The 21,284-nt window shown below is 40.3% G+C and overlaps 1 protein-coding gene across 2 annotated transcripts in view; it reads left to right on the forward strand.

Moving 5' to 3' along the window:
- The first annotated feature begins 1,115 nt into the window (after positions 1 to 1,115).
- Positions 1,116 to 21,284, forward strand: part of F13A1 (coagulation factor XIII A chain) — a 165,198-nt gene continuing 145,029 nt past the window's right edge. The window contains exons 1-3 of one of the 2 annotated variants that reach the window (XM_025917200.2): positions 1,116 to 1,227; positions 3,173 to 3,320; positions 14,056 to 14,244. In XM_025917200.2, coding sequence (XP_025772985.1) covers positions 3,191 to 3,320; positions 14,056 to 14,244 — 319 coding nt within the window. In that variant the 5' untranslated portion in view covers positions 1,116 to 1,227; positions 3,173 to 3,190. Of the gene's footprint in view, positions 1,228 to 1,444; positions 1,574 to 3,172; positions 3,321 to 14,055; positions 14,245 to 21,284 lie in introns of those variants that run through there. The other variant, XM_086706357.1, reaches the window with a different exon arrangement.

Below are 21,284 nucleotides of genomic sequence, written 5' to 3' on the forward strand. Positions count from 1 at the left end.
GATGCCAGAAGCTTGCAATGGTGACGAGAGAGAGGAACAATAGCTGGGGGGGGGGGGGGGCGCTGGGCTGAGGGAGAGTTGTAAAAAGTATTGAAGAGACTTGCCTTGAAGTTGTGTAAATGCTATTGGGAAGCAGCTGCAGGACAGTGAGAGCTTGAAGACAGAGGAGAGAGAACAGATACACAGCAAGGCCCTGGAGAAGAAGGTGGCATGGACCACAGGCAAAACAGCAAGGCCCAGGGCACTTTGCCATGAACAAGGGGGTAGGTGGGAACCTTCCCCACTTGAATGAGAGGAAGAAAGGGAAAAGATGGGTAAGTGTGCAGGCAAGTTCATAGATCAGTAGCAGAAAATGTAGAGAATCCCTAACCAATGGCATTTTTTTACCGTGCTCTCTATGAAATTAGATCAAGGGGCAAGGTCAGAAATTTGAAGACAGTAAAGAAGGTTAAAAATAGGTTGTTTGAAAATAGGACTATTTAGAGATACAAAGACTCAGAAAAAAATATATACATAGAAGAAAAATTTTCTATTTCTCCTGTTATTTGAAGATAAACCAGAATGGTTTTCAGGGGGAAAAAAAGATGTTATTTTCTAAGTTTTTTGACACTCTAAGTTATTTACTCGTCCCCTCCTGTGGGAAGTCTTGCTGAAGTTCCCATGGATGTTGCCAGCACGTAGACCAGGCCCCTCAGCCTTATTTACACAAGAAGGAGATGCTTCATGCATGGTCACAGCTGTCTGTGACCTGTCTGCAAGAGGGCAGAGGCACCCTTCATTCGAGCCGCACCAGTAGCCCTCAGAATTCCGGAGGGCAGGGACATTGCCCTGTGCAGAAAGACATTTCCAGCCTCTCTGACCAAAGGGCAGAGGCAGGGTCTGCTTGGCACTGGAGAGGGGCTGCAGAACCGGAGGTGGGGATGGCGAGGAGAAGCAGGGCTGGACACTTGGGAGTCGGGGGGGTTGTCGGTGGGAGGAGGGGCTCACTCCGGAATAACACAGCAGGGTGGCAGAAGTAAATAGGAAGTCCTAGAAGCTGCTTGGTTTGCTCCAGCTGTCAAGAAGGGGGAGGAGAAAACCCTGTGGGACGGGGGAAGAGGGTGGGGGCTGTTAGGATGTTATTTAAGAGCCAACTTTCTTGTCCTTTTAACTGCGTCCTTTTGAGGAAGTGTCCCTGAGCAGCACAGCGCCAGCCTGAGGCTAGGGCACCTCGGGAGGGGACCGCAGGTAAGCAGCCCGGCAGCTGCGAGCCTGCAACCAGGAGCCAAGGGACCCCCGCTCGGTCTGCCCCCTGCCTGGGGTTTCCGGAAATCCTTCAGAGGGCTGCTCCGGGTGTAGGGGGCGGGGGAGGGGCAGCCTCCTTGTCCAATTCTGTTCCTAGTCCCTATCTCCGCGCCTACCCAGCGCCACTTCCATCAGAGGGGGCTCCTCAGGTTCTCTTCCAAGTAGCCCTGAAGGCACTGCTTGCAAGAAGGCCACTAGCTGGGAATGAGGGACTTGGGAGTGCTCCCCCAAGGGAGGACTCTGGAGGGGTGAGACAGAAGGATGGAGAGAGATAGGGAGATAGAGCTAGGTAAGAACACCTACTTGGCTCGGCTTTCTGTCCCTGTGCATCCTCTGTTCCCCTCCCAATTCGAGAGCTGAACTTGAGCGCCTGCCTAGCCCCCTACCCCCCACTCACCTGTGAGAAGGGAGTGCTTCTGCCCACCCAGCCAGGCCTGCACAAGATCCTCTTACTGGCCAAGCACCTGGGGATCCCCAACTCTCTGCTTTCTGGGTTCTCTCTCCCAACAGGCCAGTGCCCTGCTGGGCTCTGCTCTGTACTACCCCCAAACCCTCTCTCCCCTAGTGATCCTAAGCCCACCCTTGTTATTCCCCTGCAGAGGACTGCTTTTTCCCCTGTGTTCCCTCCATCATTAACCCTTTCTCCTTGTCCCCTGAGTTCACTGGAGACTGTGTAAATATGTCTGTAGGTATTTATGGAAACCTATTCAGACTTTATACTTGGAAACATTGCTATCTCCGTCCCAGACCAAATACCCTAGTAAGTGATTATCTTGTCTCCAGCTGTGTTGCCTTTGTTTCTAGAACAGTCTACTCTGGTTTGCCTCTATAGTGGAGGCTCTTCATCTTTGGAGGGTGTGCTTGGTTTTGAAAAAAAAAAAAAAAAAAAGCCAAATAGCCAAGAATCATGACTGGGTGATCCAGGTGATCAAGGTGAAAGCTTCATTTGGGTCAGAAACAAGGGCTCCCTTTATTTGGTCAGTCGGTCAACAAGTACAGACTGGGGAGTGACAGTGAGGTGTGTGGTATTTGAGCTGGCTCCTTGCCTGCACAAACTCCGGAGGAAAGGGAAGTAGGCTTGGAGCTAAGGCACTGTTAGCACCACTGACCAAGTACATTTAGAGAAAGACTATTTATAGCCTTATTTAAAATTGCCAATGTCCCTCCCCCCCCGCCCCACACACACACAGACTCCATCTGCCTTCTCCTCTGTGTGGTCCTGGCTCCAAAGTAATGGCCACCTTCTTGTACCCCTTTGTGTTTACTTCTGGAAAGTGTGGGCTCCACCCTAACCCTCACTAGACTCTAGGTCAACAATCCTCTGTTTCGTTCTCCGGTGTATCCCAAGTGCCCACATCACAGCCTGGCACATAGTAGGCCCTCATTAAACATAGGTTGAATTACACTGCAAACATGAATGCTTTAGAGGATGCTGCTTATCTAAACACGGCTGGATGAGGTTGTTCTTAAAAGTAACTTAGGCTTCCTAAGCCTGTATGAAATGGACATACATACAGGCATATGACAGTAAACATTTCCACAAAGATACAGCCTTTAGAGGTAATGAGGGGATTAAAAAAAAAAACCTGCTTTCTAAAATCGTTTACATTTTTCATTTCTTCAAATAATGCCCTTTTCTTCTGCTTTCCATATGTTTTGACAAACAAGAAATCTCCCCAAGATCCTTGGGGAGCTATACTCCATCATTAAACTAATCCTTACTGCCACTTCGCAAGTTTTATTTATGCGAAACTCAAAATGTGTTGCTCCAGTGCTATCTCACACAGATATGTCTGTTTCTCTATTTTTGAATCCTTGTCTCCAATGTAATTCACCTCACATTCCTTTTCTGTGTCTCCCTCCCCCCCCTCCCATCCCTCCTCCCAAGGAGCTTGTGAAGCTAAGAATGTCGGAGACCTCCGCACCTGCACTTGGAGGCAGACGAGCCCTGCCCCGAAACGCCTCCAATGCGGCAGAGGATGACCTCCCCACTGTGGAGCTGCAGGGGCTGACCCCCCGGGGCTTCAACCTGCAAGGTACAGGCACAGCCACCTGCTTCTCCCTGCAGGTGCTGGCTGAGTCAGCACCCTTTGTCTCCACTAAGCTCCCACAAAAGAGGTGCCCCTGCCAGTGTCTGGTATTAAAGAAAAGACTCCCAGGCCTTCTTTGGAGTGGTCAAAGGATCAAAGACTCAGATTCTTGTCCCAGTTCTGCCACTTAATAGCTTTGTGATCCCAGGGAAGTCACTTTGTCTTTCTACCTCTTGGCTATTTCCTCTATAAAACAAGGGCGCTGGCTTAGCAGGTGCCTCTTCCAGGGCTACTGTTCTGTTTTAAAAATACTCTCTAGCTGGAAGTTTCCACTTCCAAAATATTGTGGCTGTTTTGATTGTCTGGCTTGTGCCTCCTTCCTTCTCCCTCCTCCCTCCTCTCTCCATCACTGTGAATTTCAGAGCTGGAGAAAGATGCCAGACTCTGACAGTAATGGAGATGGAAACCCTCTATTTGTCTCCAGAGCAGCCTGCTGAGCAGGTGAGGCAAGCTGCTTCCCCTGCTCTTGCCTCCACTGATCCCCAGGGACCTGCTCTGGGAGTAGCAGCCAGAAGCTGACCTCCGCTCAGCCCTGTCAGCTGTGATGGGACCCAGGTGCCAGCAGTGGCTTGGTGACACAGGTGCCATTCCCTTAGGCCATGGCAGGGACATTCAGACTCATGTCCCTGAATGGCATCTAGCAGGGAGCACTTTTTGTCAGTAGCACACATGCACCAAGCCCATTTTTGGTTCTGAGGGGGCTCTGTGCTAAGTTTCATTGGGTGTGAACACCCACTTGCTTGGGTAGGTGCCCACCATCACCTTGGGGTGTGTGGCTAATTTGCCTCATCAGAAAGAGGTCAGCAGTTGAAAGCAAAGAAAAAGAACAATGCCGATCACTAACAAGTCCAGCAAATCAGAACTTCTCGACATTGTGGACAGATTTGATTGTGTTACTATCACATCCAGCCGGTTGATATTCAATTGTGAAAACAGAGAGAGATCTAGTACCATCCATTAAGGCACCATCCAAATTTGGAGGAGAGAACTCACAGAAGGGCATCTTCAGTTTAATAGAAGGGTCCAGACAAACTTGTGAACTTGTAGTTCTGAGCTATCTCTCCCAGCTGGGTGCCACATTCTCTACAACTTCATCAGTAGAGCCACAGAACAGAGTTAAAAAGGACTTGCTAATCCTCATGTTATAGGTGAGGAAGATTCAATCATCTAAATTCCCATGTTACAGGTGAGGAAACCGAGGCCAAAGCAAGTAATTAATGTCCACTCCTTCACGGACCAATCTAAGATAGGATCCTTCCTTCCTTCCTTCCTTCCTTCCTTCCTTCCTTCCTTCCTTATCTTTTGAATGTAAATAAAATTGGAAAGCATGAGCATGTAAAATTATCAAGCAGATTACCTTGGTGTATTCAGTTTTCTAGAAGAATTCCCCTCTGGCAGAGAAGACTCTGGGCCCTGGGGAATGGTGGCCAAGGTGCTAAAAGAAGAGGGCAGGAAGAACAGAAAGAGAGAGGGGCACAGGATCAGTGAAGAGAAATGTGCACAGAGACAGTGAGATGTAGCAAAGAACACCCCGGTCCGAGACTCAGAAGACCTGGGTTCTGTTTCCACGTTTGCCATTTGCTTACTTTGTCACCCAGGGGAGCTTCATTTTCTCCATCAGGAAAATGGAAGCAATACCTACTTTACAGTTGCCATTGTGATCAAATGATCAGTGCCCATGAGACACCGATCCATAGGACGTGACCTACAAATGCTCCTTGATTCAGAAGCAGGTTATCACACCCTACTAGGTTAGGGGCCCACCACAGTGAAAGGGGCCCACCACTTCCAAGGGGAATGTGTAACCACCTGCAGGGTCTGTCTACCTGAAATCTGAACAAAATGTTGCTAATAAGAAATCAAAACTTCCAGAAAACTTGAGCAGGTGGGTTGATTTAAAAAACAAACAAACCTGGGTTTACTGTTTTTTGTTTATTTTTGGAGGCACAGGTGGGGAATTATATTGAAGAGAATTATTTGGAAAAATCAGTCATCATGTATCCACAGCCCAAGTGACATTCTGGGATACCTATTACAGACCTTGGCAGAGGTGTGTGAGTGTCCAATGACTGTACGATGAATGAACAGTCAGTCACTGGAGAATTGAATGACTCATCAGCCCTAGAGTCATTATAATCTTATTATTAATAGCATGTTCCAGATTTCATAAACATGCATGCATTTAATGTGAACTAATTGCTACTCACTATGAGAACAGGGTCTCAGAACCCAGGGAGCATAGAGGAAAGTCCTAGATGAGTAGAACAGAAGAAAATACCAGCATCTAAACCACCTGATCAAGGAGGACTGTCTCCTACTTATCCTTTATATTTCAAATTTCTCTGACACGAAATACATCAACTTGTCCCAAGTTATCCCCTGCTAAAGTAGTCACGTATTTAACTTCTGTCTTCTTGCAGTTTATGCAGTGACCACTAGGGGCGTCCAAGAGGGCTTGGATCTCCCTGAGCCCTTGCCTGAGGACGCTTTGGCTCTCAAAGTCGTAAGGCAAACTCTCCTCATTTTTTCCAAAAGCGTCCCTTTAGCAAGCTACTTGTACCAAGCTGACTGAAAAGGCAGAAAAGCAAGAGGAGGAAAGGGGGGAAATGGCAGATTTTTCGCTTCAAACAGCCTTGTGGCAGTCGATGTATATAATATACACTGAATGTGAATAATACCCTTAATTCATAGCTTTTCTGAGTATTTGGTTAAGAATGACTTTAGCCTGCATTTCAGATTGTATAAACTCACATAAAGTTCCTCCCATCCAGCAGCACACTATTAACAAAAAATTGAAATGTTTGAGGTGACAGTGAAACCCCAGAGATAGGACCAGCTAGTCTCACTGGTGATGTTTAACATCTTCATGTGTTTTTAGGGGTCCTTAATGCCCTCTTCCGAACTCAGTTGTAGCTGAGAATGGTATGTGAAAATCTCCTCAGATTTCTAGATTTGCATCTCTTCCTATTAGACTGTTCTGCATGCTCAGTGGTTATTTCTGAAAATCTCTTTACAGCTTTCCTGGTCTCAAAGGTTATTTTAGGAGATGTAATGTTCGGGAAGATAACCTCATATTCTTGGTCTGGTTTGACTCTGCATTGTTAACCATAGTGATCATTTACAGTGATGATTATAATCCTTATTGGATACATCTAATGTGATGAATTCAACTGGAAAGCAAGTCTGGATTTCTAAAAAAAAAAAAATCAAATGCAGGAGAGATCTCGAATCTTTCAAGCTAATGGAGTCTTGTACCTTTCTGAGCATCTCCTCCTTCCCACCCCATTCCCTGTCAGAACCAGATCAACTAGTTAACTAATTAATTATAAATCTCTCCTTTGTGCAGAATAAACCTCTCTGGGTTGAAGATTTTTAAAAGAATAAGAAAGACATTTAATGTATGATTCAGAAATGAGGTTGTATAGAATCAATTCATTCTTTCATTCGGTTTGTGTAAAAGCATTTAATGACTGCCACCTGTGTGTCAGGAACTATGCTAAGTTCTCTCTGGGGACACAAAGATGAGTAAGCCAATCCCTGGCTTCAAGTGGCTCTCGATTTAGTAGATGATATAGACACAGAAAAGATCATTGAAATTCCATGCAAAAATAGCGTAACAGAAATTATGCCTATTGCAGCAAAAGAACAGAGAAAGGAATAACTTGGTGTGGGTACAGTGAGAAAGAGGACAACTGAGTTGGGTCTCAGAGGATGAATAGGAGTCTTCCAGACAGGCAATGCATGGGAACTGCATTTCTAGCAGAGAGAACAGTATTTATCAAGTAATGGGGATATGGTGGGGGATAAGCCTGGGGAAAGTAGGCAGGGACCTATTGTACACTGAGGTACACTGAGACCTTACCTTTCCTCCTTGCAAAGGATTCTAAATAGCAAAATTAAATCATCAGAATTATGTTTCATGAAGGCAATTCTAATGGTGAGGGGAAAATGGAGAGAAGGAAATAAACTTGGAGGCTGCTGTTGAGATACTTCCAGCAAGAGGAGAGGTAGGCCAGACAGATTTCAGTCCCTGGAGAAGATGCTGGTCTCACTTCTTACTCCAGCTTGCTCTGGGCAGCTAAGCATTTCTTATACAGTTTACAGTACAGGACATTTGAATAGCAACAGTTGAAAAACAATAAGCTTCTTTTTAAGAAAATGTTTTTAATCATTCTAATTAATGATACTTTAAAACTTGAGGTTTCCAAAGGAAATATGAGAAAGGAACTTTTATCCTGTTGTTTCAACAATAAGCAGACCTACTTCCCCATGGACAGTATTTATGCCCACACTTTGGTAATAATATTACCGAAGATTGCATGGGGATTTCATTTCACTAGGGAATTCCTAGGATATGAACCTAAACATTTAACTTATCTCAAGATTCCATCTGTGACAGGTATAATCATTCTCCAAAGAATATTTTTACAACCTAAGGAGAAAATAATCTACTTTTTTTCATATTAGGGAAAGGGTAGGAGGACCAGGAAGCAGCTGGCTCATGAGGAGAGATTTTTTTTTTTAACCAGTCCATTTTCTGATGTGTTTGGAATTAGGCTAAATTGTGTTAGGTAGACTTTTTGAAAGCTGTCACTTTGAAAGAGCAAGCTGCCAACTTTCCAACTACAATATCTCTCTAAAACAAAAACAAAAACAAAAACAAAGTAGCTTAGCAATGAGTGGCTCTATTTTGCCAGGAACCGGGCTTGGACAAGGAGAAGAAAATTCATTTCCTGTTTATGGCAAATGGAGCCTAGATGAGAAGTGAGAAGTCTCCTTCAATCTAAACTATGTCTCATTAATCCAATAAGCAAAGCAGAAATCAATATGCCAGCTTAATGAGTGTTTACTGTTTACTACATGAAGAGGGACAGCGCTGACCAAAATGGACAAGAGAAAGAACTATGATGTTTTTATATCTATGCTCAAATTTTACAACCAACATCTATAGACCCCTTGCTATTGCTAGGTATTGTAAACACCAAATACAAAGCTTGATCTGTGGTGACTGTCCATGAGCAATGAAAGAAGTGTTGTTTAATCAGTGATTTGAGGACCTCACCTTATTCCCCAGTGCTCAGGCCAACCCCTAGCAAATCCACAGAGCTATGCTGTCCTTTCCTTCTCCCTCTAACGATAAACAACCCTGCTGGTTACCCTTCCATATGTCTTGTCCATTTGACTAAAGTCTACAACATTAGTTCTTTAAACTCTTACTTTTAATGTCGCTTTTAATCTTCCGTGTCTTGGTCAAGTTTTATTTTTTAAATGAAATGTTTTCATTGGTTTAAATTATTTTAATATGCAGTTTTATTTTAAGAGATTACAAAGGGAAATCTTACTAATCATTGCCTTGGTTTTTCCCCACATAGAGTACAACCATAGTTTTCCATGATTTTTTTTTTCCTTTTTTCCTGTAGGCACTGACCTGTTGGAGGATTGTTGCAGTAAAGAATGAAAAGATCATTTAGAAAAAAATAGAATTTTTTAAAACTCCATACTTAGAATGAGCATTATCAAAATTATAACATTGCAGACTACATTATTTTAAAACAAATTCTTCATGTATATGCTAACATATGTTTATTTTATATATTATTATTTAATTTATATTTATAAATATATTTAATATATATTTATGTGACAAATACAAACATATTATATATATTTTTGCTTTCACTATGAAACCGTAGTGGTTTTTTTGGCTTATATTTTATAGACTCAAAAGAATCTATTAGTACTCTTATTTACCTTATGTTATAAGTAATATATGAATTATGCACTATCAAGGCATGGAATCTTTATTCTTGTCTGAAATGAAAGTGCTACTCTGGGGGCCTCATATTATGAAACCACAGATCACTATCTTCAACGCTGTACAATATATAATATACTATACACACATATATACAATATACTATATATAGTCCTGAAATTGGTATCTGTTAAGAATGAAATTGTCTGATAAATAACATTTAAAGGACTCCCATGATTAATCTTCTGATAAATAGAATATCCATTTTATGATGAATAACCAACTCTAAGTTCCAAATTTTCAGGCATTACATTTGTTTAAAGTAAAAAGTGGTATATTTCCCATGGCGTCTTTTCACATCTTCCCAGGTACAGTGAAGATGAGATCTTGTCTGCAAAGGCTTATAGTTTCATAGATAAATGACCTATATTAAGATGACACAAAGTGCTTCATGATAATAAATTTTTATTAAAAAAAGGAAAAACATATTCTGGGAATATGGAGGGGAATAAGGAGGGGAAATTTATTTCATCCACTTGTGGAAATGCAAGAAAAGAAAAGCAAGCCTGTCTTCTCAGAATACACCTCCCCATTTTGCAGATGATAAAACGGAGGCACAGGAAGTTTGTATAACTGGTCCAAAGTCATGGTGATAGTCAGTGCCAGAACTGGGATTTGAGTCCAGAAAATCTGCCTCAAAAATCTATACTCTTATCCACTATGCTATTCTCCTCTCTTAATAATAACAATGATAAAACAATGAAAATAATTTGTGAGAATTTGCTAGGGCCAGACACTGTGCTAAAGCAGTTTACATACATTTTTTCATTTAATCCCTACACGAACCCTGTAAAGCAAACATTCTATTATCTTTTTAAAGGAAAGAAAACTGAAGCTCAGAGAGATTAAATAACTTCTCTGAGGTTGCACAATTAGTAAGTAGTGAAGCATCAGCCAGAACATATTCTGCAAAACACTGAACTCCACAGAAAATAGTCCCCATGAGCATTTAAGTTTGGAAAACATGGCACCTATAGGATATTTACAATGCACATCAATATATTAAAGTCTCCCATAAATCCTGCAAGAATCCTGATTGACTTTGGTTAAGCAGCATTTTCCCTCTTATTCTTCCAATAGATATCAGTACCCCACAGAAGTAGTACTGTGTTTCACTACTTCAGGGATAGACTGACTTTAACCAGACTCACTAGACATTAACCAAATTCATGGAACTAGAAAGCCAGAGTTTTCATTTGCAATAAGAATAAAACCAGTGAGAGCCAGATACTAAAACAAAACAAAACAAACAAACAAACAAACAAACAAAAAACCTTGAATTTGTCTTTCTAGCTTTATATTTCCCTTTGGCGAGGCTGCTTGGGAAGCCAAGGCATAAAGCCAATATACTTATTTTCAGGGGCACATTATCATGGAAGAGGTGGTGGGATGAGACGAGGCAAATCCTGGCAGTGCTCCAGAACCAGTGCTTTCATCACCTGGAGGCAGATTAGACTCATCCCATCCTTCACCTGGAGTGCCACAGCAGACTCTCAGCCGACCTTCCTGCCTCCAACACTGCCACCATCCATTCCTTTTCTTACTCTGTCACCAGAAGCAGTTGAAATTTATATACATAAATCTAATCATGTCATTTTGCTGTATCAGATTTTTCACTGGATCCCCAGTGCCATTAAAATCGAAATTACTCACATGGTCTACAGGACTGGCATGAGTGGCTTACTTTTCCTCTGTGGTCCCACTAGCACATTCCAGCCAACCAATCATGCTTCAATTTCTTAAGTAAACTACACACTCTCTTGCCTCAGTCTTCACTCATCCTCCTCTCTCCCTGAAACATCCTTCCCCACCCCTTTTTCTACCTGGAAAACTTGCTCACCTTTCTGACCATTGTTTATATACCTCACTTCCTCCAAGGAGCTTCCTTAATCCCCCCTGCCAAATCTTGGTTACAGGTTCCCTATACCTTCCAGATACCCTCCTCCATCAAATACCCTGTACCACTTTATCAGAATATTTATGGTGCCATGTCATAACTATCTTTTCAATTTTTAGTATCTACCACTGTTCATTTATCTAGGTTGTATTTACTAGGCAGTGACCTAATCAGCATTTATATTCATGCCTTGAATGGCAACATAAAATGACACACATAAAATTCCTGGAGTACAGCAGGTTGGGGAGAGTATTAAATACACTGAATATATGCTTAGGGTCTAAAATTACATTAAAAGCTTGGAGCAATTAACCAAATGCAGTAAGATGAAATTCAACATAGATACATGTAAAACCTTAACACTGAGCTACAAAGAAGAAAATCTTTGCATAGATATGGCTAAATGGCAACATGAGTGAGTGGTTTCTAAGGGTCTAGATTGAATCCTAATCATAGAAATGACATCAGGATGTATTTTTAAGGCTTTCTCTTTATCAGGTGCTTCACGTTGATCAATAATAAGATAGAACTATTTAAAATACTAATGATATCTTGGGCTGAAATAACAGAAATATACTATTTATTTGGAAAGATGTAGTGGTCTCATTGTTTTTCATTGGGAATTTATAAAATGGAATATATTCCAGAACAAAGTAGTGGGTAAAAGGTCTGGAAAAGAACAGTGGAAGAAATGGTGAATGTTTTAGTCAAAGGAATAGAAGCTTTTACATACCTAAGGAGTACCAGATGAAATGAATAGAATGCATTCTATATTTATCCAGAAGTCAGAACCAGGATCCATTGTTAGAAAAATTGCAAGGAAGCAAATGTCAGTTCATCTTACGGGAGTTTTTCAAATAATTAAAATTGTTTAAAAATGGACTGTTCACCTTGCAAGATAGTGGGTTTCCCATTCAGATGAAGACAAAAAGCCTAAGCATTCGGGCTTTCAAGATGTTTCATGCAGTACATAGGTCTATCAGATGCTCTAGAAAGTGCCTTTGCCCTCAGAGATTCTGTGAGGCTGTATCAGTGCATTCCTTCCAATCATGCTGATGGAGACCTGATTAAACCCATTTCTGAGGATTAAGTTTTTAGACATTTAAACAAAATGAAACGTTATGGAAAGGTACAGTGTGAAGAAAGATGACCAGATGAGTTGATTACTAAGGTCCTTTTCAACTAAGACATTTATGATTCTCTAGCTCTTTCTGAGGTTGGCTTAACACTGGGGACTGTAACCTTAATAAGGTCAGAGAAGTTAGGGGAAAGGCAGCTTAGAAGAGAGAGGTCTAGAGAATTAAACATCTTCCACCCACAGCATAATGGAAGGAAAGTGCCCTTCAGGGGACTATGTTCAGGGTTCTGCAATGGGGTAAAAATAAAACTGTATCTTGCACTTTCTATGTGCTGTAATATCACTAACCCACTGAGCATCACACCGACCATCAGAGTTTATATTTAAGCTCTCCACAAGTAAGACTATGGCCCCACTATATGCCAGGCATAGTATGAGAGCCGTCGTCATGTTATGTCATTGAATCTTTGTAGAAATTCTCAAAGTTTTAGTATCCTCATTTGAAAGGTGAGAAAAAACTCAGCTGCTATGAGGCAACATCCCTTACCTAAGTAATTAAGATGCCTGAGATTCAAACTCAGGATTACCTGGACTTTGAATTAATGAAGAATGTTTCAGGAACTCCTAGACTTTTGAACTGGAGAGTATCTTAATGAGTCCAACTTCTTGATTTCACCTATGAGACAAAAATGGGTTCAGAGGGGACCAGGTGTCCTTTTACACAGGATTCCTGTGTAAAAGCAAAGGAAGGCAGTCTTTGAGGAGTCTTTGAGCATGGAGTCTTTGAGGGTGATGCTCCAGCATGATACAGACTCAGCAGCTGTGCACCCTGTGTTCACAGCCGTGAGGGCCAAGCATGCAACAGGTGGGTTCAGGGAAAGGGTGGGTGGGCAGGAGGCTAGTGTACCCCCACCAGCCTCTCTCATGAGTTCCCCTTTAGAACGCCAAGTGTGAGCACAGAAATCTGTCTCTAGACTAGATCTTGCAAACTACAATGTAGATGGGTAGAGTGACCTCCACATTGAGTGATCATTTGCAGAGGGAACGGGAGAAAGGTGCAAGGGGATCTAACTGTTACCTGGTACTATCATGTCTCAAATAAGTGTATAACTGACATATACTCTCCCAATTCCAAAAACCAAAGGAAAAACCTATAGATTTTTTCAGCATACCATGGTTTGACTTCCAGACTGGTCATTTAGGAGCTGGGGAAATGTGAGGCTTGTTCCTGCATGTTCAAAGTGGAAACCGTTATATGTATCTCAATGAAATGTCAGTATCCTTTCTCCACACTTGTTCTTTTCTTTCTTGCCTTTGAGGAATCAGATCTACTTTTAGAAATAACAAAAGGAGGCTTTTGACCCTTTCTAAAGTAAGAGGAGAATTTTGGATTAAAGGTTAACTTTGTCCTTGTAACATCTCTTTGAGGGTTTATCATATTTGATTCTTCCCTTTTTAAAGATAAGAAAATTGAAGTGGCTATACTCTGCTTATCCCTAGTTAGTGACATAGTGAGTTGGTAGTCATGATGGTGACCACCTGCCATCATGAAAGAAGTGTGAGTGTAGGAATGTGAAGACTTGAACTCTGGTCCTAGTTTCTGTGTACCTAGACCTGTATGGGAGGCATCATCAACACTGCTCTGTCTATCCTACAAAAGTGCCCTGTGGTATAAAATGAGATAAGAGGGGGGGAAGCTTTTAAAGTCATTGTTAGAACAAGAATGTCACAAGAGACTGACCCCCAAATCCACCAGCCCCCTGTAGAGGGTTCTATCTAACAGGCCTCATTAACTTGCTTCTTCAAGAAAAAACAATCTATTTTTTTTTTGAGTTTGTGGTTAAACCAAAGTTACTCAATGGTTTCCCTTAATTGTTTTCTATGTGTGTAGACTACCTTAATGTCACAAATGTTCACCTGTTCAAGGAGAGATGGGACAGCAACAAAGTGGACCACCACACTGACAAGTATGAAAACAACCACCTGATTGTACGTAGAGGACAGTCTTTCTTCATTCAGATTGACTTCAATCGTCCATACGACCCCAGAAGGGATTTCTTCAGAGTGGAATATGTCATTGGTAAGTGCCACACATAAGTCATGTCATGATAGCCCATCTATGTCATCACATCATGATTGTCATGATATCATGGGTTGCATAGTAGAAAGGGATACAGGTGCAATTGTGTTATTTCCTAGAATTATACTGTGACAATTGGCTGGACCTGGGACCACATCCAGCTCCAGGACCACCTTATATTCTAAGATGGGTCTGTATAATGCCAAACACCAATAATTTGGGCCTACCCTGGTAAAATTCTTACATACTAAAAGTGAGTATAATTAATACAAAATGTTAGTTAATTAAATTATTTTTCACAAATGGCTTTGCAATCCTATAGTGTGGCTTTTAGTTTATCAGCTCTACTCTTATGATTTATTTGGTTTTATGTACCAAAATTATTTGCAATTCTTAGTATTATTTGAAATTCTTAGTATATAATCTCCATACAAGCATTTCCCAAAGTTTGCTTTGCTCTAAACTGCTCCCATGTAATGGCTCATAAAATATAGACCATCAAATAAAGTTCACTAAACATTTATACCCTAATCTCCTTTTGTAGGTTGACAATACACATTAGCTTAACAGTTCAGGAAGGTACCATTTAAATCTGTTTGGTTCAGTGTTTCCCCAATTAATTTTATCCTGGAATCCTTTATGTTATAGCTATTAACATTTGACACATTTTAGTAAATATTTATCTAGACATTACAAATATAGCAAGTAAACACATGCACAAAAAAGCAAAAATGGTTCGATATCAAAAAAGCTGTCCATATAATCCTATATATAAATAAAATAAAAACCAGGCAATCAAACTAATACTCACTGAAAGGAACATATTAAACTCAGCAGCTGTTTTTTTTTAAAGACTTTAAATAAGATAAAAGTAAAAGAAATCTCCTCAATTATAATAAAGATTATTTACCCCAAACCAACAACTTTTGGTATCCTAAGTGGCAAAAAATTCATTTAATTATAATCAGAAATTAGGCAGAGATACCTGTTATTGTCATTCTTTTGTTGTTGTTGTTGTTGTTGTTGTTAAGCATTGCTTTAAGGATTTCAGCAAATGAACACTTTAAGAGAAATATCCTATAAATACTGGGAAAGAATAAAATTACATATTTTGCTAATGCTATGATAGTGTGTATATATATATATATATATATATATATATACCCAACAGATTCAAGAAAAAAAGCACAGTGTTAAAACTGGTAAGATGGCTGGATATAAAATAAATTTTAAAAAGTCAATAGCCTTTCTCTTTAGCAGTGAGGACCTAGAAATAGAAATAAGAAAAAATATTCCACATATAAAACTTACTAAAACTATGAAATGTAAAAACAAATTTTAAAAACCAAGACACACAGTGCAAATAAAGCAGCTATTAAATCTTAAAAAGAGACATGAAAAAACAATGAAAAGACAAATATGGTTTTGGATGTGATATCTCCATTTTTTAAGTCTCCCCAAATTAGTATATAAACATAGTGCATTTCCAATTGGAATCACAACAGAGAATTTTTTTTGTCTTGAATAAAATAACAGAGTTCATTTGTAAGAGTAATTACTTGGCAATAATCAAGAAAATGATACAAAGAAAGAATGAATAGTAGAGCATTTTCTATAAGAAGTATCTATTAGAACATACTATCAGAAGTGTTTCGTGGAACAGAATAGAGAATCCAGAAATAGATCTCAGTATGTAAGATTATGTAATATAGTTGTTGGTTTCATGGAGTAAGAAAAGTACGTGGGCTTTTTGGCTTTTTGTTTGTTGTTTTAATAACATATTTTACATCTCAGTATTTTAGTATATATGTATATTTTATTGGGTGTATATATTTGTTACATGTAAGTATATGCACTTGACATATTTTTGTATTTATTATATTTATCTATACATGTGTAATTATATATATTATTTTACATGTATATATATTTGGTTTATACATACCAAAATACCATAAGTGACCATATATATGAACAAATGACCAAAATATAAATATCACAAGTGAAATCAATGGATAAAAGATAGAGCTGGAAAAATATTCAGAACATACATATGAGATAAAAGGTTAATGTAGAAAAAAAATCTCTTACAAATTGACAATCTGAAGACAAGCTATAGAAAAATAGACAAAGTATATGAAGAAACAATTCAAAACCGAGAAAATCCAGATAACCTGTAATCATATGAAAACATGCTCAAATTCATTGGGATTGGGAAAGCCAAAGTCATTTGTATCCAACAGGCAAAAATTTAGAAAAACTGTAATATCTGTTGCTGGCATGTATGTCTAGAAAAACACACATTGCTGATATAAATGTACAATTTCATAACCTCCTTAGAATGCAATTTGGCAGGATCAGTTTTAGGATTATCAGTTTCAGGATATTAAGAGGACATATGCCTTTGAGCTAACAACTCCACTCTTAGAAATCTATACCATAGGTATTTAAAATCTAGTTTATAGGGGCGCCTGGGTGGCGCAGTCGGTTAAGCGTCCGACTTCAGCCAGGTCACGATCTCGCACTCCGTGAGTTCGAGCCCCGCGTCAGGCTCTGGGCTGATGGCTCAGAGCCTGGAGCCTGTTTCCGATTCTGTGTCTCCCTCTCTCTCTGCCCCTCCCCCGTTCATGCTCTGTCTCTCTCTGTCCCAAAAATAAAAATAAACATTGAAAAAAAAAATTTAAAATCTAGTTTATAAAGATGGCTATTATTTACTGCAGCATTATTTATAGTGGCAAAAAATTAAAAAATCTCTTAATAATGGAATGGTGGATATATTCACACAATGAATTGTTACTTTTAAAAAAAGAATGAATTAGACCTATGCCAGATGATTTCAACAGAGGTAGTATTGAGGAAGCAAAATATGGAGGAGTACCTATGATCTTCTCTACATGCAACTGTGTTCATGCATAGGTCAATAGAGTGTTGTGAGTGCAGAAAAGAGTAAGAAGCACACACATAGGTGATGCTATGCATTCCTTGGTGGGAGGGTAGGAAGGAAGGAGAAGCAGAAGGAAAGGGGAAACTAGTGAGGAAGAGAGAAAAAAAGCAAGCATGATGATATCATTATATGTACGCATCTAGATAAAATTATTGATCTATGTGGAGATATACATATGTGTATATATGTATATGTGTAGTTTATATATACATCTATATTTATACATATGCATTATATATATAAAGAAATTACAAATAATACAATCAGAACTAAAAATAAACAGCACTTCCTTAGGAAAAAAGTCTCTGGCCCCTAACTACTCAAGGTATATGGTTTGTACTCACTTTCATTTACAGTGAAAATTCATACATAAATGTGGGGAAATTGGTTGAAGCCAGAGTGGAAATGGGAAAGGAGGAAAAGAGATCCCTGAGTCAGAATGAACATCATCAGTATGACGTGTGGGTTCTGGGCAGAACTGTTTATTATCCCAATTGTGGGGTAAGAGAAAGAAAAACTAAATCACTATTCCTGTATGTTAAGTGAAATGTAATAACCACAATTTCATTACATTTAGGGAGCAGACTATTATTGTTCATATTTTTTAATACAATTACTTCAGGTGAGAAAAGACTCCACAGCTAATATTTTTCACAGTATTTTTAAATCTGATGAAAATTTATTTTTATTTCTTTCCCTAAGTGCATTTATCTCTTTCAAGTGTGGGGTGTGTGTGTGTGTGTATGCACATTTGTTTGGAGTAGTCGATTAAAATGCCCTTCACACCTTTATAATGTAATGATCACTCCATGCGAGTCAACAAACACACTTTTGAAGTTCCATCCCCAGTTTTGCTCCAACTACACAGGAATTTTATCTCCTTCCAGCCAAATATTTAGTGCAAGGAGGGAGGAAGCCTTTGTCCCTGAAGTGGACTTGACTAAGGTCTGAGGCTCTTTCCACAGACCGTTCAGAAAATAGCTATGATAATGGAAGTCTTAGGAAAACTGACAAGATGAGTGTGAGGTCGGGTTCCTAGTGACAGCTGGGAGCCACCGGGAAAGCATGCCCAGTCCTGAGGGAGAAGGTCTGGGCACTACTGCAGCATCCCCCCAGCGAGCATGTGAACTCTTTTACAAAGGACTTTTTTCCTTCAGTAAAAAGGTGGGATGGGGGAAGCATAGCAAATTTGCCTTTGAGATAAAAATCTATATATTTTAAAAACCAACACGTATTCTAAATCCTTCTTAGAGCCCATGATGTGTACTTTCAGAGTTAAGCTGTATTCCAATGCGTGTAGCCCATAATAGGCATCATAACATTTGAGGATTTTGTATTTCCAAATTTATTGCAGAAACAAGGAAAGAAAACTAGCAAAATTCCAGAGTCTACTATTTAGTGCATGAGAATTCAAACACATTTCTAAAGGGCTGTAAAAGACCAATGATAGAGGATTTATCCAAGGCAGTCTCCTTTGTGCATCCCAGGTCATTCAGGGGGTGCTATGACCGCCCGAGGTTTCACCACCAGTGGTAGGACCAAGAGTGAAAAAAAGCACATTGTGGGACACTCATGGGGCTCAGAGATTTTTCTCTTAAAATGCAGTATTTCTTTCAATAGGGTTGAATAAAACCATGAAAATTGGATTTTAAAAGTGATTACTGTAATGAGAAGAAATGTGTCAAATGTGCACTGGAAATGAAATTAAGAGCAAAGTCTTATACATGTGGGTGCACCCCACATGTGCACCAGGAAACATAGAAAGTGGAAGTAGTGATTTAAAAAACAGAAAAGAGATGGGCGTCTGGGTGGCTCAGTCATTTAAGCATCCCACTTCAGCTCAGGTCATGATCTCATGCTCTGTGAGTTCAAGCCCCACGTCCGGCTCTGAGCTGACAGCTCGGAGCCTGGAACCTGCTTCAGATTCTATGCCTCCATCTCTCTGCCCTGCCCCACTCACACTCTGCCTCTCACTGTCTCAAAAATAAATAAACATTTAAAAAATTAGAAAAAAAACAGAAAAGAGAATACTTTGTAAAAAATAAACAACACATAACAAATCTCAAATATTTATTTTAAAGTGTTTATAACACGATTAGATTTATCAGCACAGATCAATTTATGCACTACTTTCAAAGAATATAACCATGGCCTAGAGCTAGCTATTATTATGTTAAAAACACATAAAAAAGTAACTTTACACTTAATTGTTTCCAGTTTGCATTCAGTTCCTTATTATTGTTACCTTCTCTTCCCCCATGACTTTATGTAAGATGAACTGGGATGTGTTAACTCACGGGAGTTTCCTTTTTAAATGTTTATTTTTTGAGAGAGAGAAAGCTCAAGCAGGGTGGGGCAGAGAGAGAGGGGGACAGAGGAGCCAAAGGCTCTGAGCTGTCAGCACAGAGCCCAATGCGGGGTTGGAACTCACAAACCATGAGATCATGACCTGAGCTGAAGTCAGATGCTCAACCAACTGAGCACCCCTGTGCCACTGAAGTTTCCTTTTGTTACTGTCTTCAGAGCCTAAGGCATATGATTTATTTATAAGTGATTCTGCCTTTAAATCAAGTTTTTTTTCTTTCTTTATATTTATTTTTATTTTTTTAAACATCTATTCGTTTTTGAGAGACAGAGAGAGAGACAGAGCATGAGCAGGGGATGGGCAGAAAGGGAGGGAGACACAGAATCTGAAGCAGGCTCCAGGCTCTGAGCTGTCAGCATAGAGCCTGATGCGGGGCTTGAACCCACAAACCGCAAGATCATGTCCTGAGCCAAAGTCGAATGCTTAAACGACTGAGCCACCCAGGCACCCCTTTCTTTATATTTAAATATTTAAATAAATAGACTCTGTCAGATGGTCCCAGCTTAATCCTTTGCTGGATCCTCTGGTTAGAGAAAGTGAACAGGGGAATTAGTGCATCTTCTTGGCTAGGGCTTTCCATGCATGAGCTACAGATGGTCTCCATGCTTTGATAACTGTGTTCATTAGTTGCTGGAGGAGCACAGCCATCTCTGTGAGTTTGGTGGGATGTGTTAATGGATTTGAGGAGGTGGGGTGTGGCTGAAAAATGTTCCCAGTAAGGTCTATGGAACCTTTTCTTTCTTTCCACCTCTGAGCCTAAAGCCATGACATATCATGAAAGGAATGGAGCAGGATTAATTATAGATTTTGCTAACCTGTAGCTGCAGCCATGAAAATTTAGGAATAGCTGATGGTGACACTTTGTTATACTTTAACATGGGGTCTCCTTCTTGTTTGATACTCTGTTGAGAGAAAGTCATTCTGAGGAAAGAATTCTGAGCTGGATTCCTTACCAGCCATCCCCCTCAGAGCAGCCCTACCCAATTAGCCCTCCAAGGAGAAGACAGGGTTCATGAGCAAGTTCCTTCCTCCCTGGGCCCAATCACACAGCCCAAGGTGTGCAGGCCAGCACCTGGCAGATCTTCTTGCCTTTTCCTCAGTCCCATGGTGGCTCCCCCAGCTCCAAGCTTCATATTTCTGGTGATGACAGAAAGAAGAGGGGAGGCATGGCCTCAGCAAAGCCTGTTCCTCCCATCAGGACAATGAAAGCAAACTGGTTCAGCAAACTATTCATGTCTCATTTGCCACCCTTATCTGTAAGAGAAACCATTAGATTATTTAAACCATTAGAATATTTCATTTTTTTAGTCTCTTCAGAGGAGAGGGAGAGGGAGTGCTAAGAGCGGATACTGGTGGACACCCAGTGGTGTGTGTTAGCAAGCCTCTTCCAGCTTCACCATCCCATGAGTCTGAGAGTGCAGCTCACTGACAGCACACTGAGGGTATTCATCCTGAGCCCAGGTGTTTACAGGACAATATCAATTGCACATATTCTGATTTTTTTTTTCTTTTTTAATATTTTTTATTCATTTTTGAGAGAGAGAGAGAGAGAGAGATAAAGAGAGAGAATGAGCATGGGAGGGGCAAAGGGGGGGAGAGCAAGGAAACAGCCGCAAGCCCGATGTGTGACTCAAACTCACAAACCGTGAGGTCATGACCTGAGCCTAAGTTGGATGGTCAACTGACTGAGCTACCCGAAGCCCCTATATTCTGCATTCTTAATCACATAAA

This window comes from Puma concolor, chromosome B2 (assembly GCF_028749965.1).
Source record: "Puma concolor isolate L17-30 chromosome B2, mPumCon1.1.hap2, whole genome shotgun sequence".
In the NCBI taxonomy this organism is placed as follows: Eukaryota; Metazoa; Chordata; class Mammalia; order Carnivora; family Felidae; genus Puma; species Puma concolor.